This window comes from Vollenhovia emeryi, unplaced genomic scaffold, assembly GCF_000949405.1.
Source record: "Vollenhovia emeryi isolate VEMERY1.0 unplaced genomic scaffold, V.emery_V1.0 DF939210.1, whole genome shotgun sequence".
Lineage (NCBI taxonomy): Eukaryota > Metazoa > Arthropoda > Insecta > Hymenoptera > Formicidae > Vollenhovia > Vollenhovia emeryi.
This window is the reverse complement of record NW_011967156.1, coordinates 22,170-43,444: the sequence shown is the minus strand read 5'-3', so window position 1 is coordinate 43,444 and position 21,275 is coordinate 22,170. Positions and strand designations below refer to the sequence as shown.

At 37.5% G+C, this 21,275-nt stretch overlaps 1 protein-coding gene across 2 annotated transcripts; it reads left to right on the top strand.

Moving 5' to 3' along the window:
• The first annotated feature begins 22 nt into the window (after window positions 1–22).
• Window positions 23–18,038, top strand: LOC105561134 (RING finger protein nhl-1-like). Of its 2 annotated transcripts, none has more exons than XM_012010860.1 (11): window positions 23–237; window positions 2,410–2,706; window positions 3,857–3,996; window positions 5,408–5,577; window positions 5,857–5,976; window positions 6,248–6,469; window positions 14,623–14,777; window positions 15,547–15,776; window positions 16,408–16,754; window positions 17,047–17,114; window positions 17,206–18,038. In XM_012010860.1, exons 2-11 carry the CDS (start codon window positions 2,522–2,524, stop codon window positions 17,426–17,428), a joined length of 1,860 nt encoding a protein of 619 aa, XP_011866250.1. In that variant the 5' UTR covers window positions 23–237; window positions 2,410–2,521; the 3' UTR covers window positions 17,429–18,038. The 2 variants fall into 2 exon arrangements, with proteins under 2 accessions (XP_011866250.1, XP_011866251.1); XM_012010861.1 differs by having other exon boundaries at window positions 17,192–17,245.
• The last annotated feature ends 3,237 nt before the right edge of the window (window positions 18,039–21,275 follow it).

The following is a 21,275-nucleotide window of genomic DNA, read 5'->3' as shown; positions in this document are numbered from 1 at the left end:
GCCCTCTGTGGACATTGGAAAATGCGGACGTGAACTACGTAGCCAATGTACACACTTTGCCAAGTGGGTAATGCAGATTTGTGAAACTTTGATCGCGCCTTGTGACATCGTCATGCGATGCTTTTCTATACTCAAGATTATCTTACGTACAAAATCATTGCATGGAACCTAACCATAGCGCGGGACTCAGGCTTCTCTCTGCTTGTACATTATACACATCTGACGAGAGTTCGATAGGTGAACAATGGCTTTATTTTTCTTTCACACTTTTACGTTCATCGATCATTATAAAAAAGTGATTCATTTACAGCTGCGCAAAGATTATCGCAATTGTTGAGCCATGTCTTTCTCTTTCTCTCTTTGAATATTGGATTTCGTGTAAAGGCCCGAGTACGCTAAGAAACTTAAGCAGTAAAACTTGAAATACTTTAAAGAAATGACCGGTGGCTGTCGAGAACGCGGGCAGTCATTTTGTAACTTGAGCAATGCTGAAAATTCCGATTGGTTGAAATTCTTAAGTTTCAAGTCTCGCTGCTCAAGTTTCTTCGTGTGTTTCCAGCTTGAATTGCAAATGAAAAAAAGAGGTTAGATTATTTATTAATCGTAGATATATCAAAGGAAAATTTGTAAACGGCCAACAAGCGTCGAAGACGAATACGCCCTCTGAGAAAGTGGACGTCAACTACATTTGTTACACTCGGTAACGGTACATGGTTCGTGTCCACGCTAAGTTAGAACTGCAGGCTAGAACACGTGCAAACTATTCAGAGGGAAAACAATCGATATGAAAGCCAGATGAGATAAAGTTTATCTGATAAACGGACGATCAGGCAATCGTTCTGAGTTTGTATTATCTCGGAAAAAGAGAATAAGAGACGATTTCGTGCAATATTTAATTATTACGAGCACGCACCCAGTGAGAAATGATTCGTCGATCGACGTCGAAATGATGTCGAATCGACATCAATTCGACGGTGTCGATGTCGATTCGACGTCGTTTCGACATCGATCGACGAATCATTTCTCACTGGGCATACAAGTATAGTTATCTGTTATTACATTTTTTTACATGATTGTAATAAAAAATTTGGATCCCGCTTCTTCGTAGTCGCGACTGACCTCACGTTGCAATCGATCACGTTTGATACAAATATGTATACGCATTTAATTACCGATCTTTAATGTAATTAATTTGTAATATAAAATGCATTTGCTGACGCACGCAACGTCCCAGATAGCACACATAGTTCTACGAATATTCTTTTAAAGTTCAAATATTCTCAATTTCAGAATATTCCAATCGAATATTCTATAAATGTATATAGATTCCCTTAGTCCCAGTCTACAATAGATGATTTAAGCCCTAAGCTTTAAGAAATTGGCCAATCACGGTCAAGTATGAGTAGAATGCGCGACTGTGATTAGTCAATTTCTTAAGGCTTAGGGCTTAAATCTCTATTGTAGACTGGGACTTACGGAAAAGCACCGAAATAATTATTAGAAAATTACTGTACATCAGTAATTTCTGATAGTTCAATTACTGATATACAGTAATTTTCTAATAATTATTTCGTTACTTTTTCGTAAGAGTTGTTACAATTGGAAATCGTATATTCATAACAAAGAAGAATATTTTTGAAATATTCGTCGAGAATGTCTTTAGAATATTCGTTCAGAATAATTTTTTAATATTCATCGAGTTTATGTATTGCGCGTTGTTCGTTGTGTACTACACTTCCCTAGTAGCACAGTGCATTGGCTAAACGTTGGCCCAACACAACCAAATATTGGGCCAATATTTAACCAATGATTGTTCGATGCACTGTGCCACTAGGATTATCTTATGCAAAAGGCAGTGAAACCTGTGATCATACCATATATGTATAACCGATACGCTATATTCGATAGATTATTCTATTCACATTCAAAAAAGATTTATAGTAGCGCCAGTCGATTGTTCCACGAACATAAGATAAATTCATAAGAATGACCTATGGAATGGTCCAAATATTCTTGAAGAATATTCTTAAAATGTCCATAGGAGTGTCTTGTGCTATCTGGGGTATACGTCAACATTGCAAACTGATCTGATTTCTGCATTGTTACGAAAATTATGAGTTCGAAGCGAATGAACTGCAATTGAAGTTCCCGAATTTTATTACGAAAATAAGATTTGGCACATTTATCTTATCGCAGCAAATGATTCAGTGTCACTACTGATGGCCTCAATGATAAAGTGTGTCATCCGAATGTTCTTTATCAGTTTTACGATACACGGCGAAACGATACCATAACATTCTACTTCTATATAATATTATAAATAATATCCTAAGTTGTAAATCTTGTGTAATGTGTGTGAGGTGATTGTTCATTTTGAACTGTAAATCATTCGCGGTCTGTTCTTTACAGCTGAACTGGCTGCACTAGTTCAGAGTTTATCTTTCTCCTTCTGATGTGTGGATGGGAAAAGAAAGCCGTTGCTATTCTCTAATTGCTGTGTAATTTCCGAATAATAAAAACAATGGTCAAGCGACAACTGCCACACCCGTTGCACTCGAGCCTGGAAAACATCACCGCGTCAAGCTCGGCTAGGCGGGAGATGCGTCAAATAGCGAGGAGATCCTTAAGGAGATCCGCTTCCGTTGGCAGAAGGTCTGTGAGATCCAGAAGTTTTTCTCCGAGGGAGCAAAACGTCCGTCCTCGCAGGTACAATTACCGTGAAAGTCACGTTTTCATATTTTATCTTGTATATTATTTTAGGGTATATTATATTTAACTTTATCAGTATTAACCCAGACAGCACAAGACACTCCTATGAACATTTTAAGAATATTCTTTAAGAATATTTGGAATATTCCATATAGGTCATTCTTATAAATTTACAATAAAAGTCTTTCTTCTTGTCACCAGCAATATTCAAATAAAAGAGATAAAAATGCTATGTTGTACGTTGACCAACCTGGCAATATATTTATTTATCTACAACGTTTTGGCTCCGTTTCGAGTAAACTTCTCAAGTAAACTGAAACCATATGGTATAAACATATAATATAAAATAATAAATTAAAGAGAAACCAGCACACTAAGGAACAATATAAAAGAACAATATAAATAACTTATAAATTTATCTTATGTTCGTGGAACAATCGACTGGCACTACTGTAAATCTTTTTCGAATGTGAATAGAATAATCTGTCGAATATAGCGTGTCGGTTATACATGGTATGATCACAGGTTTCACTGCCTTTTGCATAAGATAAGTGTATTGCACAATAAACAATGTGCAATATATAAACTCGATGAATATTAAACAATTATTCTGAACGAATATTCCAAAGATATTCTCGACGAGTATTAAAAAAATATTCTTCTTTGTTACGAATATACGATTTCTAATTGTAATAATCTATACACATTTATAGAATATTCGATTGGAATATTCTGAAGTTGAGAATATTTGCACTCCAGAAGAATATTTATAGAACTATGTGTGGGTAAAGTAGTTATTGAAAAATCAATAGTTTACACCTCATTCTGACATTTTGATGTAAATTATGAAATACCTCGTAAACTATAAATTTTTGGACCACCGACCTCGATACACAGGATAAACGGATAAATCAGTGGCGTGAAAAAAAATACGATTGTTTTTCAAAGCAGATATGCAATTCCATAATTTGTTTGAGCGAAAACGCATAGAGAGAGTGCTTGCAAATATTGGCATTTATTTTGAACTGTAATACGTCGGAAGCTATAAAACAAGTGCTTGTAAATTCATTATTAAGATACTGGTCATTATTAATTTTGCAATTTTCAATTGTTACTAATTAATTGCTGTTTATTTTCCCTACGACAGGACCACTTCGTTCGAATCTGTGAACGGATCGCAATGCGTGGCATGCAAGAGCATCGTAAGATCACCCAGAATGATGAAATGTAGACACATTTTTTGCCTGCAATGTTTCCAAAATCGTTTTATGTTATCACGCAACAGAGGTACAGTTTTATTTGAAACGCTAGTTTTTTATGAGCAATTGTTTCACGTTTCGATTAAGCCAACTAACATTGATGACAAGCATTTTAATAATATTGCATTTCTTAATAATATTTAATTTCACAATTTTCTTCATGATATTAAATCATTATAAAAATTAACACAGTGTCAAATTTTATAATGTTTATGATTTTTCTAAAAATGTTAATTACGGCTGACTTAATCAATGTCATACGCTCACTTGGTTTACGTATGCTTAATTTAACTTACAAAGAAATTACTAACCTGAAAACTCTGATTTTCATCAAATCTTGTATACATGTGGATAAAATAAATAGATACGTAAAAAAATTTTCAGTTAAAGAAAGAAAGAGAGAGAGAGGGAGAGAGACAGTTAAAAATATCTCTTATTAGAAAGCCTGTTTAAAGCCAGCTAATTTCACTCTTCGAGATGTTTTGGCATCTAATGAAAACAAATTTTAAATTCATCTAATTGTCTCATCTACATGTATGCAATACAATTCTTTTAATTAGAATGAGAATTTCCGAGTTTGCGAGATTCCCTAATTGATCATGTACTGCACTGAATTTTACATAATGTAATTATCAAGTCGATATCACCATTTGTCTTTCATGTATGCATATAATCCACTTTTGAAAGTATAATCAGTTAATAAATTAGTAAGCTGGATTCGATATCTGCATAATAAACAATGAATGCATTACAAGCACTGTAATTATTTACCATTGCGTTGGATGTTGTTTAATATATATTTTTACATAATTAATTTTATTAATATGGTACTTTATTACGTTTATATTTTATTAGACGAGGAGTATCTCGATTATACAAATGTAATAAACAAGTAAATTTGTTATACTATGATCATATTTAGCAATGAACATTTATTTTAAACGTTTTAATCGTAAATGTACATTAGGAATCACCGATGCCATCCCGCATGAATTTGTGCACATTTATACATTTTGCGTATACATACATGGAAAATGTATACGCATTCTACATGTGCCTAAATTCATATGGGAAGGCATCAGTGATTCCTAGTGTACATTAAAAGAATTTAAAACAAATTTATATTATCGGTCCTCTATTTTATACTTTCTACAAGTATTTTGATATACATACATTGCATAATGTTCTCGTTTTAATCATGCTTTTTAATAATATATATATAATAGATTTGCCATTAGAAATTCACTTAACATGCGCTTATAATTATTGCAGCGTGTCACACTTAAAAATTCGAAATTATTAAGCAAAATAATTTGGAAAACAATTTTATGGAGATGGCGTTAATGATGCAAATTCACATTTTGATTACATCTTGTGGATTTTTGGATAAATTCAAATATTTAATAATATACTGTAATTAACAGCCTTTTTTATTTTAGATGGCAGCTCTATATGCCCTGTATGCAATGTAGCAGTAATTGCATCAGCTAAGCAAGAATCGAAAAGTACGGTGAGCTTTGCGCCTTTACCACCAAAAATACGTGACGAGATATGCCGTTCCTGCGGCGAGGTTCGCAAGATTATAAACAAATGCAAACACTGCAAACGTGTAAGTACAGTTCACAGACTTGGATATTAACGTGATTCTTGTAAATATGTGTTTCGGGAATGAAATAGCTTGAAATTATTATCAATCTTCGCGTGTGCATTACAATTACATTAGTATTACAATAATTATTTCCTCTCATTCCTAACATGAGTATATTAATGCTTTGCATGAATAAATGTAGCTATCAATTTATCAAAACCTTAGTTGTATTTATAAAATAGAGTGGATGATAAGGAATAAAATTCCTTTCATGAAATTTACTTGTTAATATTTTCATAGAGATTCTGTGACGATTGCTGGACAAGTCATGCCAATGATTTGAAAGATGAACTAGGCAATATAAACGGAGATCTCGAGACATCAGCGACGAGATTCGAAGAGAAAATAAGTAGCTTTCAGGTAATCACAATTTATTAATTAACTCTCTTATATAACAAAGAATATTTTAGAAATATTTAAATTACACCCGAAAATACACTAAGACTTTTTTACGACACGTTTGAAGTTAAATGGATAATGTCTTATCGTTAAACAACGAATGAGTGTAAGTAGTTTATTAACAGTAGAAAGGATTATCCAACGACGTTAGGCTGGCAGTTATCGTTAAAAATCTGCAAACATGTACGCACGTGCTCGCGCGTTTAAAAGTTAATTGATTTTTTTATTACAGAGTAAAGCAAACGAAACGGTGGAATTTATTAAAAGAGACATCGAGGCTCAGATAATTGAACTGAATAAAACGAAGGAGAATCGCATTAAGAAGGTAGAGCATATAGTTGCTACGGGAGAAGAATCGGTTGACGATATTAGGCAAAGGATGCAGATAACTCAGGCGGAGATAACAGAACAGAAGGAAGTGTTATATGATACTCTATCTGATAATGAGGAAAAGGTATGGCACATTGAACTGTTAATATTTTAATTTTTCATCAAATAAAAAGAGGAGTCTATTCTACGTGTATGTGTGTAGAGTACATTTATGAATATGTAACGTTTCCTACATAAGTTATATATTAAATAATAGAATTGAAAAATTTACACGAAGCTAAGAATATATTTAAAAATTTAATATTTAATTAGATAATAAATTTCAATAGATTAAAAACAATCTTTAAATATCATTTTAAACATCTTTCTGCACACTTATTATGTATATCGATAAAGATTCTTCTTTTTATTCCTTATCAATCTTTTTCTTTTACTTAATTATTCTATTTTTTACATAAGAATTTTAATAGATTTTAATTAATTTGCTTAATTGATCAATTTATTGCGTAATATTTCAACCGAGATTAGTGATGAGTAAAGAAACAGTGTGAAAAAAATTAGTGAGGTTTCTCGACGTGTATTTATTTAAAAAAAAATTACATATCGGCATTTGTCCATGGCAGAAAAATCGAAAGAAGTTATCGAATTATCGAAAACAGTCCAGTCTGCCGTTCTTTTTCGAGCTAAAGTAAACCTGGTTTTCTCCGCTTCTTCTAACGCTACACCCCGATCTCTCCTCCGGTTCTAAAATCTGGACCAGCATTGTACCTGTCCCGTGCAGGACGCCTCACAGTATTGATTACTTGGGAGGAGGAAGGCACGTGGAAGGGTGGGCAGAGGGAGGGGGAGGTGGATGGCGAGCATGTGGAGTTGGTCGAGGCGAGAAGCAGGGGTTGCTGGGTTTAGTCGGAATTTTCATCGTTTCCTACAAAGTTAATAAGTTAATAAGATAGACGAGAAACCCGAGACCTGGAAAACTGTGCCGACAACAGGAACATTACGTAACACACGCAAAAAAGACTGTGAGAAAATTATCGTTGGGAAAATCTAAGGAGAGCTGACGCGAGAAAATATCGTGAGATTATGATACCTCGTTGCATGTAATCAGGATGAAATACGATAAATAAGATATTATAGAATTTAACTGTTCGTCGAAGATGCAAATAGCAAAAGACAGTATGCAAAGGTTTGACTTTGCGAATATGTTATTTGCGAAATGATTACCAGGTTTACAGTAATAAGTAAAGACGTTTCGGGCAGTTTGTTTCTCGTGCCGAGAAATTATAATTTTAATAATCCACTTCTAGAATTTTCTGAAATTTAATGTTGTGAAAAATGACATCTCTCTTTCTCTCCTCCATCTTTCTCTGTTTTTAAAGCAGTAATTTTCACAATAATTATTCGTAATCGCGATATCATAATAAAATATACACAATAAAATATTACCATAATACACATTTGTTGATTTACGTAGAGATAGATGTAATGATTGTTTATTTCGTTAAAAAATAGTAGTCTCGTATTGAACAATTATTATTTATCATGTTACATATTTCTCTCTCTCTCTCTCTCTCTCTCTCTCTCTCTCTCTCTCTCTCTCTCTCTCTCACGTGAAAATGAAACATGTGAGAGTAGCATACATATCTATTGTTTTTTCTACACCTAATACAAGGATGAGCCACAAGTAGAATCATCTTAGTGAGTAGATAGACGGGCAAAAATTGCCGTATTGAGACCATTTATGGTGCCATTTCTACATAAAAAGACGGTTAAAAATTATAGTGAACTAAAATTCATACTCTAGTATGGTGGTCATATTAGAATGTCCGTGTACATTTCTCCACTCGGATGAGCCACAAAGATCGTTCGTAGGTGTAGAAAGGGCATATGCGAGATATGTCTGCATTTAAATAGAAAGTATCACGTAAATGATACAGTTACAAATTGAAGTATCGATACGCCTTGCATAAGATTCTTTGCTAATCTGCTATATTTAAATTTTAATTTATAAAGTACTTTAGTAAAGTGTGACAGATTTTATTTTGAATAGAAGGAATGCATATAATTAATATTATTTCGGACATATTGCAATAATTTTTTTATGTGAAAGGTAATTTAAATAAATTAAATTAATTCGACTATCATATATTATGTTATTCAGTATATTCGTTTTATATTTCAATTTAATACGCTTGCTTTATGTGTTTCAGACGATGCTCGATTATGTTTTAACAGAGTTTTGTTTTTGACACGTTTTAAAAGTGATACCCAAATTCGTATGCACCCGCGCGCGCACAGAGAGAGAGAGAGAGAGAGAGAGAGAGAGAGAGAGAGAGACGTGTCACAAGCTCTTGTGTAATAAATTAGCAGCACACCCATAGTCATAATTAAGTATGTCGTTTAAAAACACGTTTTCTTATTCAATAATTTTTACTTTTAATGTTTAATTTTCTAAAGCTTATCGGTTACAACACATGCCTACTCATAATTATCTTGAAAAATTTCAGTGTAAGTGATGTGAGTTAAAATTATGTGTTAACAATTGTTTAAAATGAATGTCAACAATTAATCGGTTAATTTTAACTGATATTTTAGTCTTCTAATTTCAATTCTAGAAGAAAAAAATAATTGATGAGGCTACCGACAATCGACAAACTTGTCTTTAAATTAAAAAATCTTTTCTTCAGTTTTTTTTACAAGACACATTTTATGAACTTTTTTCTCTTCAAAAAGAAACTCAAAGGTAACAAAATGTTACCTATGACAAAAATTATGAACAGGAAACGAAAACGACTGCTAATAAATTTTGAATCAGCCGAGCATTACCAAGTTCGGCTTAGAATGTTGAAAACATAGTAGAAAAGCTATATTCGTATAGAATGCAGAAATGTACCGACGTTAAATCGAGCAAAAAAAACTGACGATAACGACGAGGAATGAGCCGTGAGGCTGGGGAGAGATAGAGGGATGCGACGAGAGAGCGAGTTCAGGGCGGGTTCGCGAACCGATAGGACCTAACCGGGATAGCAAGAGGATAATGGTGTTGGTGTATAAGGCACGAGCAGCCAACGTCTGCTCCTGACAGCCCATTACCACTGTACAAACGCAGGCACGGTGGTCTGGTACGATGGCAAAGGCTCTTCTGAATCCTGTCTCTTTCTCCGCAACGCGGCCTGCCTCCTCCTCCTTCTCCTCCTCTCCCTCTTTCTCTCACTGCTTGTCCCTTTACGAGTCTTTCTCTCTCTCTCTCTCTCCCCCCTCTCTCTCTCTCATTCTCTCATTCTCTCATTCTCTCATTCTCTCCATTCATTTCTCACTCTGCCGCTCATTCTCAAGGTAGAGAATCCCTATACCGCAAGGAAATAAACCGAATGGAGATACACTTGCGACTTCGTCGCCATATTGCGCTTTATGACGAACATGTACAATTTTAATAATTTCTGTACATTAGTTTTGTTGTATTTCTTTCTAATTCTTTTACACGATACCTCTTCAGTCTCTTGAGGAAGCATTTCTCGCAACAAGCAATCAATCTATCGCAATTTTTTCTTTTTCAACATTAATGTCTATCAGTGCGGATTAATTTTAATTTTAATTTCGATGTGACTTATCACTTTCTCTAATTGTAAGACGTAAAAAGTAAGTTGAACCGAAATTAAACTTAATCTACATTGGTATAAGTGTCGTAGTACATTGAATTGAATTAAACGAGTTAAATCTTTTTTTAAGCACGCAAGATTCGCCACTCGAGAAACGAAGATTTCGTAATCTATTATATTCTTCAGCTCCCACTTGTCGAGATCCTTCAATTTTTCAATTGTCACTAAAAGAATCTCGAGTTTGGATCCAAACGTAATCTGAAAGAAAACCCGTAAGAAATGCATCTAGACAACTGCGATGCTCTGCGTGAAATTTGCCATTTAAATTCCCGATGACCCTCGAAATTTATCCGCCGACACGTTCGAATCGATCGCGACTCGATCGCTTCGATATCGATGGAAAATACCCGCGAGAGAGGATGCTCCTCGGCGGCTGTTCAAAGTAGGTAAGAAAAGCGGATTTTGCAGCTTATACATTCGCGTGGGCGAAATGGGATCCATCCTGAATCAATTCCCCGTAAATACATTCCCTCAGCACGCTCTCTTTCTCTCGGGGCATAGCTTTTTCGGGGTTGGCTCGTAGCCACGCCCGACACTCTCGCCAGGCCACGCCCGCGAACACAAATCCCGCATACACAGAGAAAGAGAACACACACACACGCACATACATATACATATATGTATGTAGACTCAACCCGGAGGTTCTCTGTAGAGCCCAAGGGCTAATAATTCACGTCACGAGCACACCCCACCATAAAGAGTCAGCTACAGGCACCGGCGGGCGTATATTCCATAGCGACGGCATAAACGCTATCCAGTTGCAGTTACTGTTAATTACCGATCATCTTTTATAATTTATTACCGCACCCGCTAGCGCGGATATTCGCCGAGCCCGGAAAATTCGCCCGATGACTGACTGGCCTGACAATTATGTAACGCACCGCCGAATCATTCGCCGAAGTCACTTAATTGTCGAACTCGTCTCTCATCGTCTGTATTAATCCGACGAATAACAATGATGCAGTGGCCGCCCCGATCATTCGTCGAAACTGAACGGAATTATGCGAAAAGACAACTGACAACGGGTACAAATTTTTCTAGGACGATATTAAAAAGTCGCGCAGCAATTTTATCAAGTAAAAGTAGAGCATCGAGAATTATTTGACGCCAGCAAATGACTGACAACAATCAAGCTTTTAATGTGATGTGTTTTTAACACAGAAAATTTATTGCGAAAAATATTACCTCAGCCAGGGTTTGAACCTGGACCTCCCTACACCCTAGGCGGGCGTCTCGCCAATTCGACCACCGAGGCATGTGATAATATTTGTCGCAACAACAGTGTAGATGTTGCCTACGCGTACATTTCATCGTTAGTGATCATTGTTAGTCATTTGCTGGCGTCAAATAATTCTTAACGTTATTTGTACACGCTATATTCGATAGATTACTCTATTCGTATTCGAAAAAGATTTACAGTAGCGCCAGTCGAATGTTCTACGAACATAAGATAAATATATAAGGATGACCTATGGAATGGTCCAAATATTCTTGAAGAATATTCTCTTAAAATGTTCATAGGGGTGTCTTGTGCTACCTGGGTAGGGCCAGTTACACAAACGTCGGTTAACTGTTAGCCAGAGTTCAGTCAACTCTCTACCTCGTTCTATCTTGCTATCTAAGAGGAGACAGAAAATCAATTAACCCTCGGTTAGCAGTCGACCGACGTTTGTGAAACTGGCCCTAAGTGGTGATGAAAGAGTTAATACAATGTGCCGTGGAGGCTCGTCAATACGCGGGCGCCGAGGAGGGGAGGATAGTGGACGTCGACAGGGAAACAATCGAGTCGAAAGTTGGATTCGATGCTGATTACTGCAGGTGATTACAGAATACGATACACCCTCTTCCCGTCTTTGAGGTCCGGCGGTGCCCGGGGTGGCCGGTGGCGGGGTAGTTGGCCCCCTAAAATTAGCCACAGTGACATATTGAAGTGCGCGTGTCGGATCCCCTAAGATACAAGTTCCCCTACCCCCCTCTCCCTCCACCGTACGCCCCTTGAAATTCACAAAGCTGCTGCCCTGGGAAAATCAACTGACGCGTAACTAAACGGTGTATCATTAATTCCGACGTGTATGTTTATATCGCGCTGGTTAAAGAACGCGTGCACGGGGGGGGGTGGCGCGGTCTAACTGCGACAGGGGGAGGGAGGGGGTTCTAGATTTCCAGATTGGCTCATTTGCCAATCGCTAAAAAAGAACCGTCGCTGTAGCTGTTGCACGCGCGCGTGAACGTAACAGAGGGGTGCAAACGTTGATATCTCATAAAAACGCTTAAAAAGCGTATAAAAAATTTATTTCTACCATTACATTCGCTATTTTGAACAGGGCAATTACCAGGTAGCGTGCCGACGTTATTTGTCGTCATTTTGACGCCGACGTATCGTCAAAACACGTCATTTTAACGTCAAAATAGCGACAATCGGCTTGCTACCTAGGGTTCTTGTCTTTCGTATTTTCAACGAATAAAAAATTATTTTAGCCAATAGCTTTTAGTAACTTTTATGCGTACGTTCTAATACGTACGCAATACAGTCGCATATACACGTGCTTGCACGCGCGCGCGCGTGTGTGTGTGTAGAATATTATTTGCAGAATCTATTTCAGAAATGATGTAACGTTGTAAGGCAGTTGAAGGAGTTCACGTAAATGTACGGTCCATGTGATCCTGTTTGGTTTGCGAATTACAACCACTTTTCCAACTTATTGTTGTGTTTCTGCTACAGTAGATGCTGAAGATCTTGCAGCGTCTCGCAAGGTTGCAGTGTTCTCCGAACTGGCGCATCTTGTTAAGAAGCTCATCCCCCTTGATTTTTCTGCCTACGGAATTTCGCACATCGCTCTGGAGACGGCTGGTTCAGTCGGCAACTTCCGCTCTCGCGGAGGAAAGGCACCAAATTGTCGGACAGAGATGTCGATTCTTGGGTGACCATTTTATCGGCACGCGTCGCCCTGTCCGCCTGATTGGCGTGAAACGTATCGGCACGCTAAGTGTCGCGAAAAAACGACGGCGGACGCGCTTTGCACCCGCGCTTTGAAGTCACCAGTTGAGATGCACTTTGAACGATCCGACGAGTCGCATGTGGCACAAAAATAAATGCCACGAATTTGGGAGAAAGGCGTATCTTTGCCTCCGAGAAATAATATGACTTTTCTTCGTTTCCTAAACATTTTTCGCCATGACAGACGCAAAGATCTAAGATTATCTAATTATCACAAAAACAAACGTAGTATTTTTATAACTGTGTGTGTGAGAAAGAGAGAAAGAGGAGGTAGCAAAGTCCAAGTCCAGCAAGTCCAAGTCCAAGCAAGTCCAAGATTTAAATGCTAATATAATAGAACAAGTACATCGACATATTCTTTTGTTCATACACATGTATCTTCTAAGCTTCATCGAAATGAGAAAGCAATCGGTCCTCGATGAAAATTCTTCGTCAGATTATGACAATGGCGAATCGCCGATGTCGGAGATTCGTCGCTGGCGCAAACAGGCTTTGGGCAACCAAGCCTATTTGGTACACGTGTGTGTCCTCGCACATCTTCTTCAAGTCCAAGATTTAAATGCTAATATAATAGAACCCAAGTACATCGACATATATATATTCTTTTGTTCGTACACATGTATCTATTTTCACCGAAATGAGAAAGAAATCGGTCCTCGATGAAAATTCTTCGTCAGATTATGCCATGGTATTGGCGAATCGCCGACGATGTCGGAGATTCGTCGCTGGCGCAAACAGGCTTTAGGCAACCAAGCCTATTTGGTACACGTGTGTGTCCTCGCACATCTTCTTCAAGTCCAAGATTTAAATGCTAATATAATAGAACCCAAGTACATCGACATATATATATTCTTTTGTTCATACACATGTATCTATTTTCACCGAAATGAGAAAGAAATCGGTCCTCGATGAAAATTCTTCGTCAGATTATGGTATTGGCGAATCGCCGACGCGATGTCGGAGATTCGTCGCTGGCGCAAACAGGCTTTGGGCAACCAAGCCTATTTGGTACACGTGTCCTCGCACATTGAATCGCAACGATCCTCCTATTCGCGACGATCGAACGGTCAGGGCGAGCAAGAGAGAAAGGAGAGGGACCGCGATCGGAACAAAGGGCCCGCACGCTTCGCCACGTGACCGCCGGTGGTACGACTTCGGGGCAGTTCGGGGTACCGTAAGTGCCAGAAAGCACAAAGCTTCACCGCTCTCTTTTTTTTTGCCCTCTCATTCCCTCCTTCTATCTTTCTTCCCCTCTCCCCCCTCGCTCTCTTTTTCGCTCTCTCTCACTCTCTTTATACCAGAAAATTGACCGCAATTTAGCGACGCGTCGTTGCACACCGCGCGGGATTTGCGGCAAAGAACGTCAACTGCATTGCTCTGCATATTTCATTTTCGTTCATTCGCCGATTTATCCGCGACCCAACTTCTCACACTGGAGGAAACTTTCATCGTTGTATCGGCGCTTGGGAATAAAAATCTGTCTTTAATTTTAAGCGTGAATTATTTCGTTTATTAGTGTCCAATGAGATTGGGATTTTATTAAGCGCATATACGTGTGTATCGCGTGACTGCTTTACCATTTTATTTCGTCTTTGATAATACGCTAATTGTCCATTTCAGGTGAAAATGTTTTTAGACCTACAGCAAAAGGCCGCCGAAATAACGGCCGCAGTTACCATTTGGCAGTCGGAATTGAATGATGTTGAAGCGGAGCTTAGAAAAGTTAATAAGCAAGGAAGATCATTTACAAGAGAAAAGACTGGCCCTTCGTACAAGTAAGTAACTCTTTTTTATAACAACCATATTTTGTACACAGTTATTGTATTAGTTTCGTCAAATTTAGACTAGTTTTTGATCATTTACGTACGCATCTTTTTGTTATAGTAGAGAAAAGTCCCCTATTACGAGATAGATTCTTAACATGGGACAGCGAAGTTATTGCTAAATTGATAAGCATCATCTGTTGGTTCCACCATGAATTTATTGCCCTTGGAGTGAAATCTGTTTAGTGGAAAATTGATTGTTAGATCGCGTAATCGTTGCGAAAAAAAATTTGCCATTGAATTTGGACGTTGAAAACCTGCTATCTCGTATTAGAATTCTATCTCGTAATAGAGGACTTTCCTCTATCTATAATTTTAACTCTGCAATTCTATTGAGAAAGGTTACAAGTGAGTGGAATTTAAAATCGAAAGTTTTCTTACAATTTGTGACAAAATGGCCACAGCATTTTGTAGAAAAAAAGAAGAGAAAACGAAGGAAATTTTAGATTTTTAAAATTTGTGCCAAGAAACTATTTTTTATCAATGAACATAAAAGTGTCAAGAGGTTCCTAAAATATACATACATGAATATATGTATAAGCGTTTCTTTCGGAGCACGTCTGTATAAGAACTTTAACTTCTGTGTTACCTGCGTTTTTTAATATCATGTGCACTTTAAATCTAAATGAAAGTCATTTTACGTGAAGGATTCCGTAGATACTAAATATTATACAATATGTAACGGTACGATGTCGTGAAGTAAAAGAAATTGATACGGCAGGCGGAAAAATTTCACACCCAAAATTATCGTGACCCGTGACATAGTCCTGCGACCATCGGCACTTGCCATTGATTCCTGGAGGGATAACATTATCGCAACCTGTCCGGGATCGGGACGGATTGTCATTCTCGACAGGAAGCTCAAACTTGTGCGGAGGATTCGTCACCAGGAGATGATGGCACCTCAAGGAGTTGCCTTCCTGCAGGAACACGACGAGATATACGTGACAGGTTTCAATATTTAATCCTAAAGCGTAGATTGACCTCCCGAATTTTAAACTTTCCTCACTAGCTTTCGTTGCGTCTGTACATCTTTTTCTTTTAGACAAACGGTTCAACGAAATGAAAATATACGAAATAAGTACACCAATAATTAATAAACGTATATAGTAAATTGCTATTCAAATCACGTAATATAATGTGGAGCGATTCTCGTAACTAAACTAGGCCTAATAGTTTTATACATAGAATAATAAGAAGAATCGATTAAAAAAGTATATAATTTCATTTAAGAAAGTGCAGCTTGCATCAGTGCATCGATTTAAAATAAATATATAATCATAGAATAGCAGATCATATTAAATAGCGAAGATTTTCCTTCATCATTTCTATTTATCTTGCTCAGAAAAGAGTTACAACCTCCACATAATTAATATAGGTATAATAATAGTGATTTCCAATCTACATGCTACGACCTGCTACTAAGGCAATTAATATATGCACTTATGCATTGATTGAAATTGTTTATTCACAGCTTGATAAGCTCGGTGTATTAATTCAGACAATAATTATATTTACGAGTGAATTTGTATTTCGTTGAACTATCAGTGACCACTTATTCGCATTTCGGTGCTTCTCGTAGACAAGTGGAAGCACTGCATCTTCGTGTTCGATCACAAAGGCGAGCTCGTTCGCCGCATGTGCGATAAAGGTCACAGCGAGTCGGAGCTGTGCTCGCCGGAAGGAATCTCCTTTCATCCGGAACTCAGCGTGCTTTACGTCGCTGATACCGGGAATAATCGTATCCAGATTCTCGAGAGGGATGGCACGTACCTGGACAGCATCGGACCCAAGGGTAAAACTAAAAGCGGCACCGTGAGATTCCGTAAAAAGACTGGCCCGACCGCGAGCGAATTGAATGAACCGACCGACGTGGCTGTCACAATAACGCGCGTCGTCATCGCCGATTCCGGCAATCACAAAGTAAAGGTGCAGTCATTCTTAAGGTTGTCACGGATACTTCATCTTTGTTCTAGCTTAAACTAAGTTTCCTTCGAGCTTCATGGAAATTTAAGTTGCACTTGTATACTGCATCAATATTGCAGAAAAAAATTAAAGGGATTATAAAATATTGAAGAAAGTGTGTGCATGCGTGTGTACATTAATTGTACATTACGTGTATATATGTATAAATTATTGAAAAAATTATACATTTATCTTGTAGTATATTATTATTGTTGCACTAACGAATATTGAGAATAGGTACAATTTTTATCTATAGATATTTAATCACGATGGGCAAATACTCCAGTCGATCGGTGGCGTCGGCACGGCAAAGGGTTTATTTAGGTTAATATAAAGTTCAATTATTTTATCGACGCCAAGTTTATATTATTCTTAGAATCTGGAGACTTACTAGACAATAGTTTTTAATTCGTAGATCACCTGAGGTACTGAAGATCGACGCGAAGGGATACATCATTGTTGGCGACGCTGGAAATGGAAGGGTGCAGATTTTTTCCCCGGAAGGAGAATTTCTACGGGTGTTAGGCGTTAAGAAAACTCAGGGGCATAAATTTGCATGGGTGTCTGGTTTGTTAGTGACAAATAATTACAATATTCTAGTCTCCGATAGCAAGAGTAATTTCATATATTTATTTTAGTATTACATACTAAGGCACGTATGCCTTTAATTGATAAGAAACCATGCAAGTCTCCACAATCGATCTCGATGTAGTTTTGTTGTAATGTAGAGACATAAAAGTAAAAGATACTTTTTTAAATATTTTCATACATTAAATGGAGAAAGAAAAAAAGGAAACACTTTAATATAAAATAATCGGTTTTTGTTTCTTTAAACGTATTTAAATGTACTTAACTTTTTCTCTGTCTAGATAAGAAAAATAAGAAAAGTGTTTATAATTTAATCGTTTAAAATCAAATTCCAAAGAAATTGCGAAAGTTAAAAAATTTCGAAATTTTGTAATTGCACAATACATTAATTCACGTGAATTCCTAGTAGATTAATGCACGAGTTGCTGTCAAAACTTCCACAGATTGGATCCAGAAGAAAAAATGGCTAGCCATATCTTCTACTGCATCTTTCTTTACGTATTGTTCTCCCATGGTTATTGATTTTAATACTGCTCCAACTTTTTGAGGTATCTTTGAAACCCTTTTTTCTTTGTAATGTGAAATACTCTTTGCGATATACCAGTGTGTGAAATTTTTTCCGCGGAAGAAAGAAAATTGTATCTCAAAGCCGGCGTTATATTTCTCTTTAAATAATTCTTGAAATTAATTCTCTTACCAATATTTTTCCATTTATCTCTTTCTCGCTCAACATACTGGGATTTTGAATACGCGATTTAAAGGTTCGATATGTCGCGGCTCAACGGATAAAGATAAAGAATACCCTAATGCGCAGGGATCGCGATGTTTGTTTTTCCCAAACCGCATTCCCAATCGCAGATCAAACAAATTCGCGGTAGCGTGAGGCGCCGTTCTCGTCTGCCCGCTTGACCAATAAATAATTTGGCAAACAAATTGATCCCCAAGGACTATAAACAGATACTTAGAGGCACACGATCGCGCCGCCCGGTGGATTAAATGTCCTCGCGCGAGCACGAGCGTAAAACGAACGACTTGGACAACAGGAGATCGTTCGACGGCCAGACCCCTACTGTGAGAACCGAAGTGGGCCCTGCGGCGTGAAATCTCTATTATTCCAGGGGTCGAAGAGTGGTTCGAGTACGTCCCAAACCGTTCGACGGACACGCGTGTGCGTGCCGAGGGGGATGCTTTGGCGTTGACAGGGGAGCGGGGTAGTCGGCTGGTCCTCGCCCCTCGAAAATAATGTAATCGCGAATTAAATGTTTGCTTGGATATCGTCGATCTCCGACCGGGCCTCTCGTCCGAAGAAAGAAACGAATCGGAAGTGGATTTGACTCCGGCGACTGCAATCCTCACAGACAGATCTCTATCCCGCGATATGCGATTAGATAATATACAAATTGGAATGTGTCGGTTGATCTCTGAGATAATTCCTTCTTATTGTCCTATAATCTAGCTTTGTTTTCAAATTATGCTACTTTGATGTCTCTTTATTTTTAGAAAGTATATTTTTATATTACGCTTTTAATTTAGAAGTTTTGTGTACTTTGTAGAACTGCATGAAAAGTTCACTTAGATTTAACAGCTAGAGCAAAGTTCTCTATTACGAGGTAGAGTTCGAATATGAGACAGTAGGTTTTCAACGTCCAAATTGAATCACAGATCTCTTTTCGCAACGATTACACGATCCAACAATCAATTTTCCACTCAGCAGATTTCGCTCCAAGAGCAATAAATTCATGGTCGAACCAACAGATGATATGCTTACCAATTTAGCAATGACTTTTCTCTAATATTAATTGCATTCAATATATGCATGATTTTTTAATACTTCGTAATATAAATATATTACTTTGCAATGTCCAGGTATATTTCAATGATTTGCTACTCTAATTTGTTAATTTCGATATCTTGTAGAAGAGATGCAATTGCATTACTTTACATTAACATTTTTTTAAACAAGAAAACGCAAATTTTCCAACTGTGTATAAATAGATATGATTACGCACACGTATTCGCGTTAGGTATAAATTTTATCCTACGTAAGTGTTGCCTGCTTATTTATTCCTTAACTGATTCAGATACATTGCGGTCACGTCGGGTTGATACACGTGCGAGCGATACAGAGGGAAAATGGTAACGGGGCATCGGTAAATCTCGAAACCACCCTCCTCTCCCCGTTTGCTTTCCCTTAAACAGACGCGACAAATTGAGATAAATAATGGTTTATGGGGATACAAAGCTCACTTGAAATTTGTCACGGTGATACTCGAAACGGCACGCTTCCAAGCAGTATCGCGGACCGATAAGCGATACGCACTCAAGTTGCATCTGGTGTGCGCTTCGCATAAATGATTTGATGCAGAATGCGCAACGATAAAACCTTTCTTCAAATATCATGGCATAAACCGGGACAAATTAGTCGACGTGAGTTTAATACAAACGTTTGAATCACTTTATTTCGATGTTGATATTCGTTGTTGAAAATGAAAAGGATTAGAAGTTAATTGATTTACTTTTCATCTTCACTGCTGAAAATCTTTTTAATAATGATGCGCAGGATAGTCTAAACTCTAGAATAATTTGCCACTTCTCTGTCATATTAATTTCGAATCTGTTCCTCGTCGCAGAAATACGTGGACGCGGTCACAGAAAGATCCGATCTCGCGCGGTTCTCGCATAAGCGCTCTGCCGTATTTTTACAGATCTAATCCCAATTACATCAGCCGGACCGGCCGTTCGGCAGGGCCGTCAATAATAATCCGGCGATGCCTCCAGCGAGGATCGACCGCGAGCCGCCCTCTCGCACCGAACTCGTTTCCTGCGGGGGACAAAACTTTGTCTCGTCCGCGTGTAGTCGAGGCTGGTGAACAACCCCGGCGAACCACCATTGTGATCGTATTAACACCTCGCATAATTGCACCGCCGCGCTTCTATCGTCGCGCGTGCACTAAACATGGCTCATTTGAATATTGGCCCATTCATACTATTGAGGAGGCCAATATTCGCGCCCTTAAAAGAGACACCGCCACCGAGCCGGCCGACCTCGGTTCCCGGGCTATTCTCTAGACATCAACCTAGACGACGCTTTCTCAGGCTGTCATAAGCGGCACGAACAATTTTTGCACGCAAGCACAAATCGCAAAGTCTATTTTTCCGCTTAAACTAAAGCGTTTGTATATTGTAGCCCTTGAAAAACACGAGAGAAATAAGGGTAGATTTATTGCGGTAGAATGGACAACGATTCTTTAACTAGTACATATATTTTAAAGGACGTATGTTAATCTAATGATGACGTAATTATTTTTATTCGAACATAAAGTACTTATATTAATGGTGCAGAAAATTTTGTAATAATTTTCTGTTCTCTCTCTCTCTCTCTCTTTCTCTCCCTCCCTCTCCGTCTAAAGAAGTTAAAAATGAATATTCTAAAAAAAAAAAATTAAAAATTCTATTCAAACGTACAAAAATGTGTATGTACAAAATTATATTATTGAAAATTGCACTTGTTATTTTATTACATATTTATTTTATTGAAAACTAAATTATTATATAAAATAAGATTTTTTTACATCATCCATTGAATTTTCCATTATATTTATTTTCCCTTTATACAGCTATTAATGCGTTTCGTTTAATTAATATTTTATCATTATTCATGTTTTATACTATAGTATTAAAATATAGCCTATATAAAGCTAGAACATATTTTGTAAAAGAATTGATATATGTATACCAAATCAATATGAGAGCGAGAGTGAATGAGTGAGAGTGCGAAGGAGAGCGAGAGCAGGAGAGAGAGAGAGAGAGAGAGAGAGAGAGAGAGAGAGAGAGAGAGAGAGAGAGAGAGAGAGAGAGAGAGAGAGAGAGAGAGAGAGAGAGAGAGAGAGAGAGAGA

Bases quoted from the DNA above. Each gene is read 5' to 3' on its own strand.
- LOC105561134 (XM_012010860.1), top strand. From the start codon at position 2,522: ATGGTCAAGCGACAACTGCCACACCCGTTGCACTCGAGCCTGGAAAAC. The intron at 5,977-6,247 runs GTAATCACAATT...TTTTTATTACAG, and splicing joins AGAAAATAAGTAGCTTTCAG to AGTAAAGCAAACGAAACGGT. The intron at 14,778-15,546 runs GTAAGTAACTCT...TTGATACGGCAG, and splicing joins AAGACTGGCCCTTCGTACAA to GCGGAAAAATTTCACACCCA.